Consider the following 21,484-nt stretch of genomic DNA (forward strand, 5'->3'; position numbering starts at 1 on the left):
TACAAAGTTTGACTTAATGTATTTTACTTTTAAATATAACAGACACACAGATTAACAAAATGATTACATTAAAGGTAGAATGTGCCTCGGGTACAGCTGTTCATAATCTCAAATTTTTACAATTTTTTTCTGATATACCACTTGTGGGGGGAGGCCTCATTTTAAAGCTCTTGGAGCAAAAATAATCTTTATGGTCTTAACTATTGAAAATTGAAGAATTATATTTTTCCCCACAGAGCTAAAACAGGGATGGTGGCCATTTTGAATTTAAAATATCAATACAACTTACGCTATTGATTTCTCTAGTGTCAATCTTTGAGTGTGATGACCCATGATTTTTTTTCTCGATTTCGAACGAGTATGGTTGAAAGTTGCATTGAGGAGATTTGAAGTCTTTCATTTTCAAGGCTCATACTACCTTAAAGCAATCTGGTTTTTAGTGAGCTTGTCTCATTACAGTAACAAAACAGCATGACTCATTATCTCAGATTTTACAATTATCATCTTCTTTATGCTTGCAAAAAGTTACAAATCACAGAGTTAATTCTACACTCTAATTAAGAAACTTGAAATACTTGATGTGTGACATAAAACAATAAAAAGGACTTACGTCTAAAATACGCACTGAATTTTCCTTATCTAGCACTTTTACATCCATTAGTTTACTGGGCATAATATCTCCTGCAACGATTCATGATTCACACACTGGAACTTGCTATCTGTCAAGCTTAAATTTTGATAGTTTTTCTTTCACAAAGCCCAATTTTTTCCCCCACTCTTATAAGAAGTTTTTGTGCCAACTATGAAAATGACAAGATGAGTAAGCATTGAATTCATATGAATATACCGTATGCTTTACTGTACATAAAAGAAATTTTGTACCAACTATGAAAATGACAAGACAAATACGCATGGAATTATTATAAGCTCTACTGTACATTGAAATAATGGAAGTCAGACATGGCTATTAATTCTACATACCAGAATACAAATAAATATATGTGAGTTTCATTTCACAAACTGACAGTAGTCTGCAGACTTCCTCAACAACTCTTTAGAGAGTATTTCATTTGTTTATCATTTCTTGATTCACTTAGAGATGGTTAAAAGTCTAAACAGGATTTCACATATGATTTGCAGTAACTAGATATTTCCAGAGCCTGACAAATGTACAAAGACAAGTGACATGATAACACTAATACCCAGTTACCTTGGGCAGACTAAAATATTACAGTATACAAACATTCATTAAAAATCGCTATACAGCTACAATTTTTTCTTTTCTCCTTAATAAAAATAAGTAAAATCAAGAAACTGAATCACCTGCTTAAGAATTAAATGATGAGCAGAAACTCAGTTACTACAGACTATTGAACGTGGAACCCATCTTATGAATTCAGTATTCAACATGTAAACCCTTTCATCACCAGACTTTAGTATATTCCCTTTGCGTTCAATAAACAGGGGTCTTGGGGTAACAGGGTTATCAGGTTAGGAGGTAGCTCTCTGTTCATGAAGGCAACTAATATAACTAGATTGCTATGGAGTGAAAATCTCTGACTAGACTACACTCAACTCCTTTCAAGCACGCTCTTACTTTTTCATCCCTACAGCATTACCTGACAAAAACTGAGACATTTCAATCCTCTCTTTGAACTATGTACGTTGATTGTCCTGTGATTCATACACACTTAAATGTATTACCTTTCAAGCTGTCTCTCACCTATGCCAAGCAAAACTTGCTTAGTTTCATTGTGATAATCTATGCTACTGGTACTGTATCTTGTGTAAATTGTACCTAGGACATAATTAGCAGGCTCTCAGCAGCATAAAATAGATGAAATAAGAAGTGGCAATCTTTCTTTCTCTACTACATTTGACTTGATCTCAGAGGGATATAGCGTTTACAGAACAAAAAAGTTCATCAGATACACTATTGAGAACTGTATACCCATTGTCAATTTTTGTACAACTCTGCATAGAAAACTTGACTTGTTTTACATGGCTGACAAATGATTTGTATGTTGGATGGAAAAGTCATCCGACATCTCACAAAGACTAGAAAATTGTGTCTGCTGTGAGTAATTATCAGGAGTTAACATCACACTTCCGGCATGGCAAGTCTGGTCTGGACAGGATAAATTCATAGATAAGCAAAGTATGGTCTGGACAGGATAATTTCACAGATTGGCAAAGTCTGGTCTGGACAGGATAAATGCACAGATTAGCACCATTCAAAACACTTTGACAACTATGCACAATTCTTGGAGTTGATCTCTGTAGTCTGCTCAAAGCATTTGTTAGATATTCCCACAGTTGGCACATGAATGTTCAAAAACACGGTATAGTGGCTAACGTCACGCAACTTTAAGGAATGGTCCAAGTCTGTACCAATCGACTGTCTCCATTGCTAGATTAATGTTTTCTAATGGCACATTGACAGAGCCCATGAAGCTATTTTCCTTTAGACTTTCAGAGTTCCACACGGTGATTTGTAAAATCCTCTTCTTTACACTCGGCAATGGTATGTTATAGATGAGCTGAAATCAAGGTTTTAGATATTAATAAATTACACTTTGTAAAAGTTCAATTGATAAGGTAAATTTTCATAGGTGGCATTATAATCTGTAAACTGGTCATTTACATGATTGCAATCTTAGGTTATAAAAAAGTTCACTGTAAATCAAACTGTTAACTCACAAGAGAGATTTAGACAATTAACCCTTTTGAGTGCCATAACCAAGACAATTTTTTTCATATCCAGGCATATTTTTATCAGATTTTTCCAAAATTCACATCAAAAACTAGCCAATGAAAAGGGATGTCCATTTGGTCCAAAATTAGTAAACGAATTAAAGAAACATTAATAAAAATTGGAAAAATGTTGCAATAAAAGTTGGCAGGAAAAATTACAGCACTCAAGGGTTAAAGATCCAGAGATCTAGTTTGAAGCACCTACCATTTCATTGTAAGTAGGGTTTAGTGTCTTTCTGGCAACTTTTGTCTTCCTCTTGGTGGCTTTGTCAGGATCTGGCAATAGATAGAGCTTGACATAGGGATCTGGTGGTCCCCCATCAGTTGGTGGAATCTAAAACACGGAGGAAAACAATATCAAGTAAATGACTGACATTCTGAATGTTTACTCCTGTGTCTTGTGATAACTGAATATTTAATATATTTTCTCTAAACTACGAATGGCTGTGAACAATTTTAATGTTTGAGTTTCTCAAAATATAATTTGTCAATATCTCAACTTCCACTTTCCATGAACTAAATTAATACTTGTCAATTTAAAAACAACAATAGTGTATCAGTCTTAAAGCTAGATAACTATAAACAGAAGCAAAATTAACCGTTATCCGACAAAGTTCAAATGTCACAATCAAGTTGGTTAAAACCAACTTTGCATCGTAACAAAAATACTTGATTTTCACAAAAATAAGCCGGTCAAAACTTTATTTACTCCATAAGCTTGAAAATAAGTCCCCACAAGAGGTAGGCTATTAAGAATATTATAAAATTTTGAGAGTCTGAATATCCTTCCTTGAGATGCATTCAACCTTATCTTACCAAGTCTTTGACATGCATGACCATTATGACCAGAGCTCCATTCTTGTAATGCAGTGATAGTTTGACTTGGCCACCAATCTGACCACTCTTTTGCTGTTGACTTGTCGGTAATGTACTCTCTGCAATGCGAAGGGAAACAATGCTTTAAATTTATCTTTTCCTTGCCAATTCACCATTTCATTTTGTAGGCAAAGTTGAATGTCAGGAAATGAAAATGAATGACGATTTTGGACAGTTCTACCCACTTTATTAGTAGAAAATTTATTGGGAATAAGGAAAGACTTCATTTCATTTGTTGCATGGTTTGGAAAGAGTTCCTTAAGGCCCCCATCTCAATTTTTTTCTTAGGTAGAAAATACAACACTTTTAATTATGCTAACCCTAAAACTAACCCTAATTCCAAGCCCCACCAAAAGTTGTAATGATGTGCTTCTTCCTAGGAAATTCCACAATTAAAGTGATTTCCAGGTATGAGGGGCCTAAGGGAACTCTTGCCCATAGTTGAAGTTTTCTTTAGGTTATGTGTATTTTGAAAACAAATACTCAGTGAAATAAACAACTATGATTCTCTCATGGTATATCCAGAATGTTGAAGACATCTTGTATATCAACAAATGAAGAGAAAGTTGGTTCTACACTGACTTCAAACTTAGTGGAACGATGTTGAACACGTTAAATGCTTCTAACATATGTACTCTACAGTACTTTCAGTTGCAGAATACCATTAACAGATGCATTTGCACATTAACATAAAAGGGTATGCAATTGCTAGCAGACACATTTGCATATTGCCATAAAAGGGTATGCACATTCGCATAGTGCCATAAAAAGTTATGCACTGGCCAGCAGATACATTTGCATACTGCCATAAAACGGTATACACTGTGAAGTAGATAAATTTGCATATTACTGTAAAGCCATAGCGGTTATATTACATTGCATCTTATCATAAAAGGGTACGCGCACTGAGTGGTAGTTAAATATGCCTTTTACCATAAAAGGGCATGAAATATAGATCATTTGCATACAATCACTCATACTTATTATGAAACTGACTACATCTAACTCAAGATGTATAGGCAGTGATTTGTGAACTACTGAATGGCATACCATCAACTGTCTATTGTGTTAACTTACCTTTAGGCCTGACCATGCTTATCAAGTCTACATCCCTCTCATCTCGTAGCAATGGATGGAAGAAAGTGTACACCAGGTCACACTGGGAACAATTATGGATATATGAATGATAGTATTATCACTGCAACTTGGCAAACCAAGCTATGACCAATAGTAATAAACATTTGACCTGAAAGCAATTACTTTCAATATACATAATTTGTTTGCATTACATTGAACAAACTCCACTGTGACCACTTGAGATTAAACAGCTTGACACTCAATTCAACTTGTTTCTTTTGACTTTGTGAACTCAATTGATTAGAAATACCAGAGCAATTTGTGTCTTCTCCAAAATAATATCTCTACTTGACTATATGACTTTTGTTGAGCATTTTTTCACAAATCAAACTGAAAGTAATCCAATATACTTATGAGAGGCTCAACTAGTTGTAAAGTTTGACTTGGAGTGTCATCATTCCCATTGGTCAAAAATGCATGTTACACTCATTCAATAACTGTATACAATGGTTAACTAATTGTACTTTGTCTTAATTGCACAATCAGGGTGGAATCTTTCTACCCTATACCCTGAAAATGGAACAACCCACACCATATAGAAGTAAACAGGGTTAAACCGATATGCAGCTCTAAAAGGGTTGACACTGACCTCGGACACCTCTGGCGCCATGTTCAACACTTCATCCAGCCACTTCTCAATTTCAATTTTCCTCCTCTCAGCAACCTGTTTGATGTGGGTACGTCCAAGGGTGTGTGTGCTGGACAGTGTCGGTAGCCGAATTCTGGGAAACATGTCTGACAGCTTGTCATCCAGTTCATGAAATTCACTGAATTTTCGGAAAATAAACGTTGGCTCCTTCTCCCCTACTCGGTTCACTTTAACAATGTATAACTGGAAAAAAAGAAATTTGTTGTTACTTCTTGTGACAAACATCATAGATTGATCTGCAATACGAAGATGCTTATGACTACAAATCCATGAAAGAACCCACTGTGTTCCACTGGGTTCCATGAGAGAAGCTTCTGTTTGATTTTGTTTGATCCGCATTTGGGTTACTCTATCACACTATGCAAGATGAGAGGTACAAGAATATTCCAGATAGACAAAGAATCATTTGCATAAAATTTGAACACCACAACAATGCTCATTAATATAATTTGCATGACTGAATACTAATTACTCTTACATCTTGCACTAAAAGTAAAAGGTTAAAATGGCAGGTATCTACTTTTCTTATGGAAGAAGACAGTACATTAAAGAGATTACAATCAAGGTAATGTAACCATATTTGCATATTAATAAACATACATCTGGCGACACCAAACCTACCCGCCACTCTTGGCATGTAAATGTTTATACTTACATAATGCTTGTCTGGATTGTATCTCTTCTGGTAGCCAAACACAGTCGCACTTTCTATCTTGCCGTCCGCTTCCCGTGTGAAGGTTTTTGGTGAAAAGGACAGTATGCCAGACTCCGCTGATGATCCGCTGAATCTCATCTGTGCCAAGTTATGGATGAAGAAATTAATCTGTGTTGACTTTGCACCAAGACTGGCTTCGATTAGTCTGTAAGAGGGAGAAGAAATGAAATTTTATGAACGTGTAGTTTCTAAATCCCCAAAATCAGGATATTATTATTATTATTATTATTATTATATCAATGCAATGTGGCTCCATTTTATTTATTTATTATTAATATAATTAATGTATTGCTTCACTTCATCATCAAGAGGGTACATGTATACATCCACTTACAGAATGTGGTAAGTAACAAATTATTATCATTCGTCACAGGCATTTGATCCGTATCATTATTTGACCATTTTTAAATGCCAAAGTTAATTCTTGCCACCTCTTCGCTAAAAGTAAAACTAAGATTTTTTTCATGTTTTTCAGAATGTTTTTATCAAAAGCTGTAGCCAACAGGAAATAATATCATTGACGTCCAAAATTAAAGCAAAGTGACAGGAATATACATAACACTTTGTAAAATGTTGCAACAACATTTTGGTGGGAACAATTTACAGCGCTGAAAGGGTAAAGGCGAGATTAAATTTTTCTGTCCATGTAAAGGAAATTGGGTGTCAACTGAACCTCCTGCTGAGAGCTTTTGGAGCTTGTTTCCACTACAGGTGAAAAGTGTCAATCCCTTACCCTGTTCACCCCTAAATCAAAGTAAACAGGTCCACACTCACTATTGATAACAGAGGGTTTGGGTCAAACCATGGCAGTGGAAGGGCTAATAACAGCTGCCTACATACAGTACAACTCTGTCAGTGGAACAATGATATTGGACAACTGCACAATGGGTTCATGGATCCCTGTACATAATGTAGATCACTCAGGAAATAAAACTGATAAGGAGGAGCACACACTTCAGAGACATGTCCTTCAAAAGAGAGCTATGGCCAGTAGATGGTAAAAATGCACGTTTCACATTGTTGAAGCTATCGTGCTATGGGGAGTTGTATGCCATTGTACATTATAGAACCCAAACGTGTAAGGCAAACGTGCATGACTAAACACTGTAAAAGTCTGCACGTTAGACATTTTAGACACGTTAGGCCGTACACGTTCCACGATAGGTTTGCATGATTGGCATGATAGAAATTGGAGTCATGTGGAGAACCTAAAATGACGTACACGTTAGACATTTTAGACACGTTAGGTCCGTACACGTTAGGTTTGCACGATACACGATAGGTTTGCACGATTGGCATGATAGATTTTGACTCATGTGGAGAACCTAAAATGACATGCACGTTAGACATTTTAGACACGTTAGGTCCGTACACGTTAGGTTTGCACGATACACGATAGGTTTGCACGATTGGCATGATAGATTTTGACTCATGTTGAGAACCTAAAATGACATACACGTTAGACATTTTAGACACATTTAGGTGCGTACACGTTAGGTTTGCACGATACACGATAGGTTTGCACGATTGGCATGATAGATTTTGACTCATGATGAAAACCTAAAATGACATGCACGTTAGACATTTTAGACACGTTAGGTCCGTACACGTTAGGTTTGCACGATACACGATAGGTTTGCACGATTGGCATGATAGATTTTGACTCATGTGGAGAACCTAAAATGACATGCACGTTAGACATTTTAGACACGTTAGGTCCGTACACGTTCCACGATAGGTTTGCATGATTGGCATGATAGAAATTGGAGTCATGTGGAGAACCTAAAATGACGTACACGTTAGACATTTTAGACACGTTAGGTCCGTACACGTTAGGTTTGCACGATACACGATAGCTTTGCACGATTGGCATGATAGATTTTGACTCATGTGGAGAACCTAAAATGACATGCACGTTAGACATTTTAGACACGTTAGGTCCGTACACGTTAGGTTTGCACGATACACAATAGGTTTGCACGATTGGCATGATAGATTTTGACTCATGTTGAGAACCTAAAATGACATACACGTTAGACATTTTAGACACATTAGGTCCGTACACGTTAGGTTTGCACGATACACGATAGGTTTGCACGATTGGCATGATAGATTTTGACTCATGATGAAAACCTAAAATGACATGCACGTTAGACATTTTAGACACGTTAGGTCCGTACACGTTAGGTTTGCACGATACACGATAGGTTTGCACGATTGGCATGATAGATTTTGACTCATGTGGAGAACCTAAAATGACATGCACGTTAGACATTTTAGACACGTTAGGTCCGTACACGTTAGGTTTGCACGATACACGATAGTTTTGCATGATTGGCATGATAGAAATTGGAGTCATGTGGAGAACCTAAAATGACGTACACGTTAGACATTTTAGACACGTTAGGTCCGTACACGTTAGGTTTGCACGATACACAATAGGTTTGCACGATTGGCATGATAGATTTTGACTCATGTGGAGAACCTAAAATGACATACACGTTAGACATTTTAGACACGTTAGGTCCGTACACGTTAGGTTTGCACGATACACGATAGGTTTGCACGATTGGCATGATAGAATTTGACTCATGATGAAAACCTAAAATGACATACACGTTAGACATTTTAGACACGTTAGGTCCGTACACGTTAGGTTTGCACGATACACGATAGCTTTGCACGATTGGCATGATAGATTTTGACTCATGTTGAGAACCTAAAATGACATGCACGTTAGACATTTTAGACACGTTAGGTCCGTACAGGTTAGGTCTGCATGATACAAGATAGGTTTGCACGATTGGCATGATAGAGTTAGACCTTACCGTGTTTGTAGGCCATCACGTGAATCTTGAGACATATCGTATAACGTGCCGACCTAAGATTTACGGAGCTAACGTGTCTAAAATGTCTAACGTGTATGTCATTTTAGGTTGTCCACGAGTCAAAGTCTATCATGCCGATCGTGCAAACTTATCGTGTATCGTACATATGCCTAACGAGTACGTATCTAACGTGTCAAAAATGTCTAACGTGTATGTCATTTTAGGGTCTCCAGATAAGTTGAATGGTACAGTCATGATATACACGTTTAGACATTTTAGACAAGTTAGGTCCGTACACGTTAGGTTTGCACGATACACGATAGGTTTGCACGATTGGCATGATAGATTTTGACTCGTGATGAAAACCTAAAATGACATGCACGTTAGACATTTTAGACACGTTAGGTCCGTACACTTTAGGTTTGCACGATACACGATAGGTTTGCACGATTGGCATGATAGATTTTGACTCATGATGAAAACCTAAAATGACATAGGCCTACACGTTAGACATTTTAGACACGTTAGGTCCGTACACGTTAGGTTTGCACGATACACGATAGGTTTGCACGATTGGCATGATAGATTTTGACTCATGATGAAAACCTAAAATGACATACACTTTAGACATTTTAGACACGTTAGGTCCGTACAGGTTAGGTCTGCACGATACAAGATAGGTTTGCACGATTGGCATGATAGGGTTAGAGACATATCGTATAACGTGCCGACCTAAGATTTACGGAGCTAACGTGTCTAAAATGTCTAATGTGTATGTCATTTTAGGTTGTCCACGAGTCAAAGTCTATCATGCCGATCGTGCAAACTTATCGTGTATCGTACATATACCTAACGAGTACGGATCTAACGTGTCAAAATGTCTAACGTGTATGTCATTTTAGGGTCTCCAGATAAGTTGAATGGTACAGTCATGATATACACGTTAGACATTTTAGACACGTTAGGTCCGTACACGTTAGGTTTGCACCATACACGATAGGTTTGCACGATTGGCATGATAGATTGAGACTCATGATGAAACCTAAAATGACATGCACGTTAGACATTTTAGACACGTTAGGTCCGTACACGTTAGGCGTGCACGATACACGATAGGTTTGCACGATCGGCTTTTTTGGTCACGTTAGTTCCGACCTAACATGTCAAACATGCACTACTAAATGTAAAAATGTCTAAAATGAAAAATTCCCGACTTCTGGCCATGGATGTCAAAAGAGACCTGAAGTTGAAGTAAAACCTGAAAAATTTGTCAAACAGTGTACATGTAACTTCCAAGTCTGAAATGGTTGACATTCACAGTCACTATGGGACAGGAATTATTGATACACCATACCTTGTAAACATGGCTGTAGATTCAGCATTCGATGCACTGGGTTTCAATGCATTGTGTACGTATTTGATGTCTTCTACATTAGCTAACTCTGCTATCCCAGAATTCAACATCTGCAGAGGGAATAACAATGGGATGATCAACACTCCTGATCATTGTTGTAACAATTAGTGTTATAATTGAACATCTTTGATGTTCAGCAGACAACATTGTCTTGGATGTTTTTAAAGATTATTATAACCATAAGATAGGACTATCACTTGATTTTCTTCAGAAAATCTTACTGATGTTTGGTATTTCTGTTGTACGGGCAGGCTGGAGCAGGATGCTTCTTCTTATGGAAACTCTCGGAAAAATTCCATGGATGTGCTACTTAAGCACAGTCAACTGATGTAAAGTGAACGACTAAAGTATGATTCTGAAACAGGGAAGTGATTTTGTCATGTCTCAGTAAAAGAGATGGTTGTCCCTGTATCATCCACTTTCAGGAACTCCATGTTCTTTTGAAATACAGCAACTGAGCAGAAACCCACCAGTCCAAAGAGACTGAAAAATAGATTAGCATGGCATCTGACGATGTTGAAGGCTTGACAGCAGAGATCTACAAAATCATGGAATCTACTGCTGGGCTTGTCTCCACCATTGATTACGTACGCCATGTCTGATGTCAGAACAAATGGGGTACGATCCCTGAAAGGAAAATGCAGAATGGTGTGAAAACATTCAAACATCAAAATACAAGTCAGGTGAGAGATAGTTGGTAGGTATGGAAACGTTAAAACGTATGAGCTCCAACACCCAAGAAGTCCTGCTTTCGTACTGCTCAGTTATTGAACTTGTAGAGCAAATTCCCTGTTGCACGAAATAAGCATGCCTGTGAATGACTAGCGCCTATAGAAGTTCAAATTCATTGTGTTTGTTGTTTCCTTTGCCACCCTGAACATTGATATCACTTTGAATTCACAAAGGTCAACTTCACCCACAACATTACGAAATCAGGTATCCCCATAATTTTCACATATAAGATTGTGTGTTTTCAATTTTTTTCTGAAACAAACCTTGATGATACATTTAAAAGGTGTTCACAGTAATTTATACCAAGCTGCTCTGACTTGTATTAATCCTTTGAGCGCTTTAATTTTCTCCCGCCAAAATTTTAGTGCAGAATTTTACCAATTTTTATGAATTTCTCTGTAATTTTTTGATAATTTTTGAGCAAATGGACATCACATTTCATTGGCTACAGTTTTTTCTCAAAATTTTGGCAAAAATCTGAGAAAAATTGACTAGGGTTTATTTTATAAAGGGGACAAAAATAGACTTTGGCGCTCAAAGGGTTAATTCTCATTTCAGAAAATTGAAGTTTCAAAGAAGTGTTCACGCAAGAAGTAACCTCTCTGAGGTCCAGTTGCCAAATTACCCACATTATCATCTTTTCAAACCTGTGTTATTCCTTTAATCTTACCTTTTAATGCTTCCAAACATCTGAGCATTTCCAAGGAATTTGCCGAAGTCAATGTGAAACATGTGTCCCGTCGTTTTCACCATGATGTTATCGTTGTGTCTGTCACCAATGCCAAGGACATAGGTTGCTACACAGTAACCAGCACAGGAATAGATGAAGTTATCTACTGCCTGTTATAGAGAACGTCACATTAAGACTTTGATCACTTTTTATCACAGTGGATATACACGCTTTTTGAATAAATCATTATTATTATTATTATTATTATTATTATTATTATTATTAAGACTTTGTCAGTGGGTAAACTGATGTGAGAAAAGTATGCAAGTAATTCTTTCTCTCCCAACGGTTACAGGTTACAATAGCCAAGGGGAATTCTATTAAACACGTACCAATATTTTTTGCAGTCCCAATCTGTCATTAAAAAGTTTGATTCAATTTTGTGAAATTTGTTTGTTTTTACCATCTTGCCAGTCTGACAGTGGATGATCACTCTTTGGAATGTCAAAATCACACTCCCTATTATAACTTGTTTGGACTTTGATTAAGTAATGCATTTGGTGATTTAATTGGCAGACCCTTGTAGAAGAAATATTGAAAAGTTACCCTACATTGAAACTAGACAACTTTCACAAAGAACATTTTGCATTCATTATACATCTGACAAAACCTAGAAATGGCATTTGGCATTGTTTGACAAACATTTTTCTTCATAATTATCTCCCTTGCATTACAAAAGGCTTAAAAACTAAAACATATTGATGCAGACGATGTGTAGACATCATATATCCAACAAGTGTCATAGAGACATTTTTTTGTCAACCCAACCAAATTGCCAAACTGCCAGTAAATTTTGCTTCAGTTCATGCTATGCTGGATTACAATTAAATGTTAATCTTGGGAGTATGTTTGCATTTTGTAATCAATTTATTTTGTATGAAAGACACAAACAGAAATCTGAATGTAATGAGTAGGAGGACTTTGCCCAGAGCAATTCAGTTACACCAATATTCCAGTAGAGATGAATTCATTACCTTTTGGTATTCTGTTTCCGTTGGGTTATACTTCTGTAGCCAGTCTGCAAGTGGTCGATCCTTGAATGATCCAGTAACACCACGCTCTACTTGAATCTTACGGAGTGTCTCCGAGTCAGGAACCAACTCTACCAGACCTAGAGTGAAACGTGCATTGGAAATCAAACTGAACATGGTGGTTTGGATATTGCAGGTCAAAGTTACCCCATTCATCTTGATTACCCATAAACAGGTCCAAAATTTACTAAAATCACCATTGATAACAATGGGTTTGGGCTAAATCATGACGGTGAAAAGGTTAAACGACATCTCACTAAAAGTAGTTTCAGGGATCAGGGGTATTTGTGACATTGGTAATATGCATTGCTAGAGATACAGAAAATCCACAAACTCATTATGAACATTCTGTGTAATATATTTTAGGTATGCCATCTGCATTAAACGATAGTGCTCTCCATAGTCGATGTAAATGAGCTTTGTTGATTTTCCATTTCAGATTTCTGATATCAAACTAGAGATATGGTGGTTCTGTAAATGGTTCTCTCCCTAGACCTGAGAGTTACATTTACCAAGGTCCTTTATCTATGAAAATCTGTTGGTAACCAGACAGTTGGTACAACTGACATTGTTATGTATCACTGTAAACTGAAGATTTACTTCAAAGTTCATTTGCAAGTAGTGCAACCTGTAACCTGCATCCTAAGGGATCATTAAATGTTATAATCTTGGTAACACAGATGCGATCTTCTGAATACAGCTTGACATATTGTTTTCATTTGCATAAGGTGTATTGATGTATTGGTGTAATATGCAAATCTTATGATAATCACTCATAATTAATGTTGAATATTCATGAACCTAGGACGATGCACTATATGGCAAACAGAAGGGTCCACAATAACATTATCACATACCTGAGTTTTGTCCAGTGGCCATACATCGGAAAGTGATCATTTTCAGGTCCATGCCTTCTTTCAGCCACAGTTTATCCATGAGTCGGATCATCTGTAATGTCAGCATGTCCTGACGAAGATCTTCCCCTGCCTGTGGAGTAGTCAAACATTTTAACAGAAAATAATAAATGCCTACTGTTATGTCACATGATGTGAATTTGACCCTGACAAAATAACTGTACATATAGGTCATTCAAAGAATACAAAAAAACGGTAAATATGAATTCCCAAGAATTACATGTACCGGTAGGTGTACAAATCAGTGACTTATTCCCTGATATCTGTAACTGATTATTATTTGGAACATACTCTTTCTTCTTATATATTTACTGTCTTGGGTATCATTTGAAATACTCAGATTCACATCACAACACACTGAGATAAAGTTGAAATGCCATTTTGATCTGCCCTACTGTTTGGACAGACCATACATACACTGTACCCTTAGGAAAAGTTTACAGAAATAATGCGTGCAAAGGGAAAAACAACAGTGATGAAGATGTCTCTTTTGCAATTGAGAAAGTATTAATGACAGTATGTGATCATTGACAATGGATATATTTCAGAAAACCTGGATTATACATGTACTCCTCTATAAGGAATACATGTATAAATGAAATGTGTGTTGATGCTGTAGTGTAGCTTACCTTATACATGACGGCAATTTCTTCACCAAGTGGGTCTACATTCTCAAAGACTAATCTCAGAGGTACTGTAAATGATGTGAAGTATGAACAACTCTGAAAATAAAATAATTCCATAGAATCAGCTGACTCAAACCGTGTTACTAGATATTAGTTTTTTTAATGCTGATGTGTACCTATACGCATACCCGATACATATAAGTGATCAAGATCAGTGTTCTGTCGGCAATATAGAGAGTAACCAGCAGGACTGGACCCCTGGACCTGCACAGCACTGATATTTAGCGTAAAAGAGTGGTCATGACCACTGAGTCACACAGATCCTCTGGTTGAGTGAACCAATACAACAGCGCAATTTAAGTCTTTGCCCCTGCACATGTCTAGAATACAAAAAGACACACACACACACGCAAACCTTCCAAACAACTACATGGGCTTTGATGAGACAAAGAAACAAATCAATATCAACGATGATTGAAAAATTAAAAGGCATTACTGAAAATGAGATAATTATTATAAACTGGGCTGGGTTATCACTTCATGCAACGCTACATTGTTTGGTCAATCACATGAAATTGTCATTCTGATCAGTAGAGTTGTTCTCCACTTGATGAAACCACAGTGACATCAAAGTCTACGGAGCAGTATATTTCCTCACCTTGATTTTCATTTTTCCGATGTCAAGGCTTGGTGACAGCGGTAATCTGAGAACTTTGGGATATTTCTTGGTGATAGGTTCAAGGTGTCTGTGAAGGATGACCTACACAACAGGGAAAGATAAAAATGAACAAAACAACTTTCAGGAAATCTGTTGTAGCCCCTATATATACCATAGTTTGACCCAACCTTCACTACTTACGACGCTGAGCTGGACTACTTAATAGAACATGGGGGTATCAGGGTTCATACAATGACTCTGTTTCAACCCTTTCACCACCATGGTTAGGCCCAGATCCATTATCTTTAAAGGTGATTCTGGACCTGTTTACAGGGAACAAGTCAAACCCTTTTGCCTCTAAAGGTTGGTACAACCCTGTTATTTTCGATTGTGAAGTTGGACCTGTACATTGGGAAATGGGGATAAAAGGCTTAGCATCATTGCTGTTGACTCAGATGCCAGTTGATCAGTAAAATTCCTACCTAACTGTATTATTTTCCTTTTTGTACAATGTGTTCTGATTTTGACACTTTAAAAACCAAACAGTACTCTACCACTTTGCCTTTACACCAAAGTTTTGAACTTTTGAGCAAAAAAAAAGTTGCAAAATTATCAGAGTATACAAAAATTTGAGTTTTTGACTGATTTTCTAAATTCAAATAGTGGAAATCTATTGAGAACCAAGTATTTTTATGACTATTAGCATGCAAAGATTGTCACTGACATCACAACATACAATACAGTCAGTCATACAATAACATTGACAACACTTGAACTAGAAGCTGGCTGCAGTGCAATAATAGTACTTCCATGCACAAACAGAATACAGATATCAAATAGTAACGTTAGGGGTATCAGCTGGATTAGCATGCTCTAATCCATAGACTTCAAGTGACTCATAGTGAGAAAAAACTCCTAGGTTAGCTGTTAAATGATATACTGTCAACAACCACACATGTATGGTTTATGGTTGGTGTGTAGAAAACCCTTGCCACCGAGATGAATGAGTCAAAGATGCAGGTATGACACAGTCAGGATGGTGTGTGGATCATTATGACAGTACTGGTAAATTGGGTTCTATGACAGTCACCCCCTGGATATTTGCCCAACAGACAATAGCCCTAACCAAATCCCTAACCCTAACTTGTGGGTTGGATACATCAAGGGGGTAAACATCCTGTATATAGACACTGTTGTAAATTTGATCAAAAGTGTATTGCCTGAGGTAAGTTAACAAGGTGAGATTCTCGAACATCGTACAGGCTTGAAATGTTTTTGTCTATAAAAGGCCTGTCTGGACTAATTATTATAATTACAGTCATCCAAGACAAAGAATTTGGCGTTCAAGATAGTCGGCATGTATAGTAGGGATGTAATCTTGAAATCATAATCAGAAGTCCTGTTAACAGTACAAGCTATGTCAAGAGGTTTGGGACAAGAAAACTCATTGTCATATGAACATTGGACACCCAGAACACAGCTATTGATTCTGACCCTGCTGTTGTCATCTCATTGCTGTTATCATTAAAAATCTGTGACAACTTCAACAGAGAACCTTTGAGAAAACACCAAAATAAAAGTCAAACCTTTGCGGCGGCGCATGCTGCAACACCCAATACACACAGCTCCACGAGACAACTACATGTAAAATACCTGTCTTACAGAATCTTTGTGCTTCTTCACGGTCTCAGCGACTTCCGATAACTTCGTCATGAAGTCATCCTGCTGTTCGAACTGTGTTCTCAGTGCCTGGCCACACGTGCTCAGCAACGCACCAAGGACCATCTGAAAACGTTGGCTGAACTGCTGGTCGGCCAGACTGTCCTTGAGATGCCTGAGAAGAAGACAGAACAGGGAAGGGAGTCTTGTCAGTGCAGCACTGCCATGGTTGCACTTCCACCCAGTGACCTGTGACCTTTCATCAAGGGTACATTGATGTACATCATAAATTTGAGTGATGGCAGGATGGGCTTTGGAGACCCTTGTTATTGAACCTGTTGAATTTATTCCATACTTGTCTTGTAATTTATTTCAAAAAGCATGAAATTTGAGTTTCACTTCCACGTTGAAATGTAAGCTTAAACATTGCAAGAACTTCACTTTTCTAGAGGAACCTTTTTTACTATGTAATCCATGCCTCTATAAATAAATATAGGCAGTCCCTGACAGAGATATAATAACTTTTGATTTGATGAGGATGTTTCATATTTGAAATTCTATTCTTTCTCACATTTTATGTTTCCTGGAGTGAAGCTGTTCTCAGAGAGACTGCTTGTTGGTATTTTAATCATCTTCCTCAATATGGTTAACATTAGTCTTTTGATACATTTGAAGAGCCAACAAGGTCTATTTGATATGATGAATCTTCTGTTTAATCACCATTAATAATCTAATTTGATGGTTGTTTTAAACTTGAACATTCACATATTTGGTGACATCATGGACACAGAAGAAACACCAACAAATATGTTGGGGCAAAAGTACAGTCAATTTTATTCGGGCAAGTTTACTAGCTCCCTAAATAGGTAATTTTTTTTCCAGAAATCTGTGTTACACATGAAGTGCCTGATACTTACCAATACAGATAATGAGCTATTCTGACAGATGTGAGCGCCCTCTCTAGGAGAAACCTTGCAAGCGCCGAGTCGTGATAGTTTTCATATTTCAAAGCCTGAAGCAAAAAATACACAAAAAGAGAACTTTTAAACGAGCAAAGCATCAACCTCTGATCAAGAAAAAATATTTTCTGAAAATGAGTAAGTCTGTCTTGGAGGAAAAGCTGACCATGATTCCATGGATATTGACAGCGCTCTGCATTCATTTATTACACAAGTACCGTAAAGACGTTTAGAATGAGACTTAAGACAATAGTGGAGATTACTTTTCATGTTATATTTTTCATCATCAAAATAATCAACACAGAAGTGAGTGACAGAAATGTTTTGTTTCATTTTTTGTGAAAACTGTGAATTGTTTCAAGAGTGAATTAAGTTAATAATTTGATTATAGATAACACAGCTGCACTGTTTGGTAGTGGTTCCGAATCTATATTTTTATCAATTGACTACTGAATTACCTGTACAAGTTGAGTGAGGTAGTCACAGAGTTCATCATCGGTCAGACACTGAATCCACTCAACCGCTGTAGCACGGACCTGACAGTCAGCATACCTGGGTAGTACAATCACAGATATAAGAATAGTATTGATGTCTGTGTGTTGCAAACTTTGCCAGACAGTGTAAATTTTTATAAAAGACACAATAGGGTCAAGTTGAGCAGAACTTGATAGGGTACACTGTCTCACATATACCAAGATAAAGCTTTTCAAGACAAGGGCTAAAAATGTTTTCAAGACAAAATGGAAGACTGTGTGTGTGTTCTTTCTACAATAGCTACCCTATATTGTTAGTAGATAGCTCCAGGCACACCTAAACACACTCCTTATTGTGGAATACAGTGCTCAATTGAGGGTGCCTTTAACGATGAATAAATAACAAGATACTCCCTATGATAAAGTTAAATTGTACTATGGTTTATCATGACCCCAGTCATCTTCAGTTTTGCCTGGCTATGAATGAAGGGCGTGCAGAATAGGGAAAGAAGTAACTGATTATACACTAAAAGATGCAGTGTATAGCTTAGCGTTTTGCTATGTTGTCTGTTCCTATACATTTCACAGTCATCACACAGTAGTGGTCAAATATACCTAGTAAATATATGCAATTCTGCCACATGGCTAGAGACATCAGCAATGAGCTTGACTGTCGATGGAAACTCTGATTTTTCCAGGCAATACTGATAGCAATCACAATGGAAGATAGCCACATCCCTGGCTTCCAAAGAAAATGTATTGGAACTTGGGATAATTATCGCTCAGATATAATTGAATTTTCCTTTTCATGTTTCAAAAGAAACTTACTGTGGATGCAGTAACAACATTGCCTCTACTGGCTCCAGTGGTGTCCACCTGTTGAGCATTGAGTACAAATCAGACAGACTTGCCCAATCCCAGCTCTCGATGACTCTCAGTACCCATGGTAGTGCATGTGGCTGGGTGTACAGATAGTGTCGCTTGGACCAGATTAATTGGGTCTCATGTTCAACAAGCCTGGAATAAAATAAAATAATACAGATGCATGAATAGTCATTGTAAATCTAACAAATTGCATTTTTCAATTTTATTTATAAAGAGCAGTAATCATGTCTGCAAAAATTTTCATCATATTTCCCTTTGGGGATGTAAAAAGAAACTCATATGAGGAGTAGCATACTGTTACAGTGTAACAATTTTTCAGACGTTTTTCTCAAGACTTTTTGACGAAGTTTTGCAGCACTGGTAGATATGGAACTGTTCAACATTCTCCGAAGGTGCTTGAGCTGGCAACCTACGTTGCCTAGGTGATTGCCATGTGTCTGTGTATATTTGCCTTCCAGTGAACCTTTGTCTGTAGAAAATTTGTGTAGTGGTTTATTTTTGAAAAACTTATCTACACATTGGCATGGTCCTGTTTCATAGCCAGACACACTATCCTGGATGAACACTTTGTAAAAATTGTGTTATTCACTATTCATTTTAACTCCAAGGTAGCATTATACTACAGAATTTATTAACCACTGTTACTAGTTCTTGTTTCAGTCAAGATTAAAAAAACAAGTTACCTATGCCGTTTTGGCCTCTTATAATGGGCCAAAAAAATTCTAACAAATAATACATGAACTTTCAGTTTTACATATGAATCGACGAAAAAATAAACACAGTGATACAATAATTTCTGGTAGCTGCTAGAAATAAGGGTGATTGAACAAAATGAAGACCTAAGTGTAAAGTACGACGCTAGCTTATCATAACTCATATCATACACTGTCACATTTGAGATCATTTTTATGGAAGTATGTCATTTCTTCTTCACACACGAAAAACATGACTAACAGTCAGCTCAAATGTAACTAAGCAGTGAGATACTGCAATTTAATTTTACCTGGTTAGGTAGTCCTTCCTGAAAATGACATTGAGTCTATCCTGGGTATCCTTATCTAGATCTTCAAATGATGACATGTGTGGCTTGTCATTTGTTTCTACAGGTGGGAACTGTATCTCACAACCATAACTTGGGAAATCAACCTGTAATGATACAATGATATTGATATTTAATTCAACATCTTCTGTTAATTATTTTTCGTATTTGAACTTTTGCAAAAAATTCAAGATACCGGGTGTAGTAGCAATCGATTACCAGATATTTACAACGTATAGCCAAGGGTGATCAAATCTGCTTGTATCTAAACAATACTTACCTGTAATATGACACTTTTGGCATTCAGCAGATTTGAGGAACATGTACCAATGGGACTGGCTTTGCTGTCAGGCCATAAACCCAGTAACTGGCTGCCAGATAGCATTACACTATCATAGAAAGAAACAACGTAAATGGTTATTACTTGAGCACAAAGTTACAAGATTTTTCACTTTTTTGTTGCTAAGCAAGTAAAGATGTCACTTTACCAAGAAGTATTAAAGAGCTACCTCACTGTATCACAAGAATTGGAATCATTTTGTGGAGTAGTGTCTTTGAATTCTCTTGTCAAAAGTGAGAAAAGTAAAGGCACTACTTAGAAGAAACTCTTTCCCTCATTTTCGTGTGTAGAGGTCCAATTCCACCATTGAAAACACTAGGATTGGGCAATACCATTGGCAAAGAATTAAGCAGGCATGGGTGACATTGTTTTACTAGCACACAATGAGGTAACAGTTCCAACTCACCTCTTGAAGTTGAACAATGCGACGGCAACCCATCCAAGTGCTTTTCTGGCTGGCTGTTTGTTGTCGGAATTCACACTGGTACCGTAAAGAGTGAAACATAGTCTGGTCTCTCTGGGTAACTTGCTGACTGGTACACCAAATGTAAACCTGTTATTAAAGACAAAATCCGAAAACACTGTTAAATTTTTTTAATAATAAGCCTGTATGCGCTTTGAAAGTGAAAGCCTTAAACTTTTTCTAAAACATCCCTCAATGAACTTTCAACCACTCTCTTAGAAAATTGATAACAAAAATCGGGGGTTACCATGCAAAGTAAGGTACAAGAGAAACAAATTGCCCAAAATTAACAAGTTTTGAATTCAAAATGGCTGTAATCCCTGTGTTAAGTCTATGAGAAATAAAATTGCACATTTTTGAAAAAGTAAGACAGTGAAATTTTTTCTACTTCAATAATGAGCCTCAAGTGGTACAGTTTAGATCAGAAAAGAATTGCAGAAATTTGAGCGACTGAAAATCTATCCGAAACGCATTCAACCCTAACTACATATAACAGGAAGCAACTCAAAAAGATAGCTATGACCAATCACACTGAACACCTTTGTAGTATTGTCTAATGATAAATGAAGCAAACGCATCAACGACTTTGGTATCTGTCACTG

The 21,484-nt window shown here is 37.0% G+C and overlaps 1 protein-coding gene across 3 annotated transcripts in view; it reads right to left on the reverse strand.

Annotated features, from left to right (window-relative positions):
* LOC139137843 (phosphatidylinositol 4-phosphate 3-kinase C2 domain-containing subunit beta-like) overlaps nucleotides 1–21,484 on the reverse strand; it is a 50,403-nt gene that overhangs the window by 865 nt on the left and 28,054 nt on the right. For all 3 annotated transcript variants that reach the window (XM_070706139.1, XM_070706138.1, XM_070706140.1), the window contains 20 exons: nucleotides 20,826–20,972; nucleotides 20,360–20,468; nucleotides 20,044–20,186; nucleotides 18,984–19,172; nucleotides 18,141–18,234; nucleotides 17,641–17,735; nucleotides 16,718–16,898; nucleotides 15,065–15,166; nucleotides 14,410–14,502; nucleotides 13,724–13,853; nucleotides 12,810–12,946; nucleotides 11,776–11,945; nucleotides 10,844–11,000; nucleotides 10,314–10,423; nucleotides 6,072–6,276; nucleotides 5,357–5,599; nucleotides 4,708–4,789; nucleotides 3,571–3,689; nucleotides 2,960–3,088; nucleotides 1–2,540 (listed from right to left, as the gene is read on the reverse strand). The exon at nucleotides 1–2,540 is cut by the window's left edge and continues 865 nt beyond it. In XM_070706139.1, the coding sequence (XP_070562240.1) occupies nucleotides 2,358–2,540; nucleotides 2,960–3,088; nucleotides 3,571–3,689; nucleotides 4,708–4,789; nucleotides 5,357–5,599; nucleotides 6,072–6,276; nucleotides 10,314–10,423; nucleotides 10,844–11,000; nucleotides 11,776–11,945; nucleotides 12,810–12,946; nucleotides 13,724–13,853; nucleotides 14,410–14,502; nucleotides 15,065–15,166; nucleotides 16,718–16,898; nucleotides 17,641–17,735; nucleotides 18,141–18,234; nucleotides 18,984–19,172; nucleotides 20,044–20,186; nucleotides 20,360–20,468; nucleotides 20,826–20,972 (2,818 nt within the window). In that variant the 3' untranslated portion in view covers nucleotides 1–2,357. The remainder of the gene's footprint in view (nucleotides 2,541–2,959; nucleotides 3,089–3,570; nucleotides 3,690–4,707; nucleotides 4,790–5,356; nucleotides 5,600–6,071; nucleotides 6,277–10,313; nucleotides 10,424–10,843; nucleotides 11,001–11,775; nucleotides 11,946–12,809; nucleotides 12,947–13,723; nucleotides 13,854–14,409; nucleotides 14,503–15,064; nucleotides 15,167–16,717; nucleotides 16,899–17,640; nucleotides 17,736–18,140; nucleotides 18,235–18,983; nucleotides 19,173–20,043; nucleotides 20,187–20,359; nucleotides 20,469–20,825; nucleotides 20,973–21,484) is intronic.

The sequence above is a fragment of the Ptychodera flava genome, chromosome 1 (genome assembly GCF_041260155.1).
Source record: "Ptychodera flava strain L36383 chromosome 1, AS_Pfla_20210202, whole genome shotgun sequence".
NCBI classification, from domain to species: Eukaryota; Metazoa; Hemichordata; class Enteropneusta; family Ptychoderidae; genus Ptychodera; species Ptychodera flava.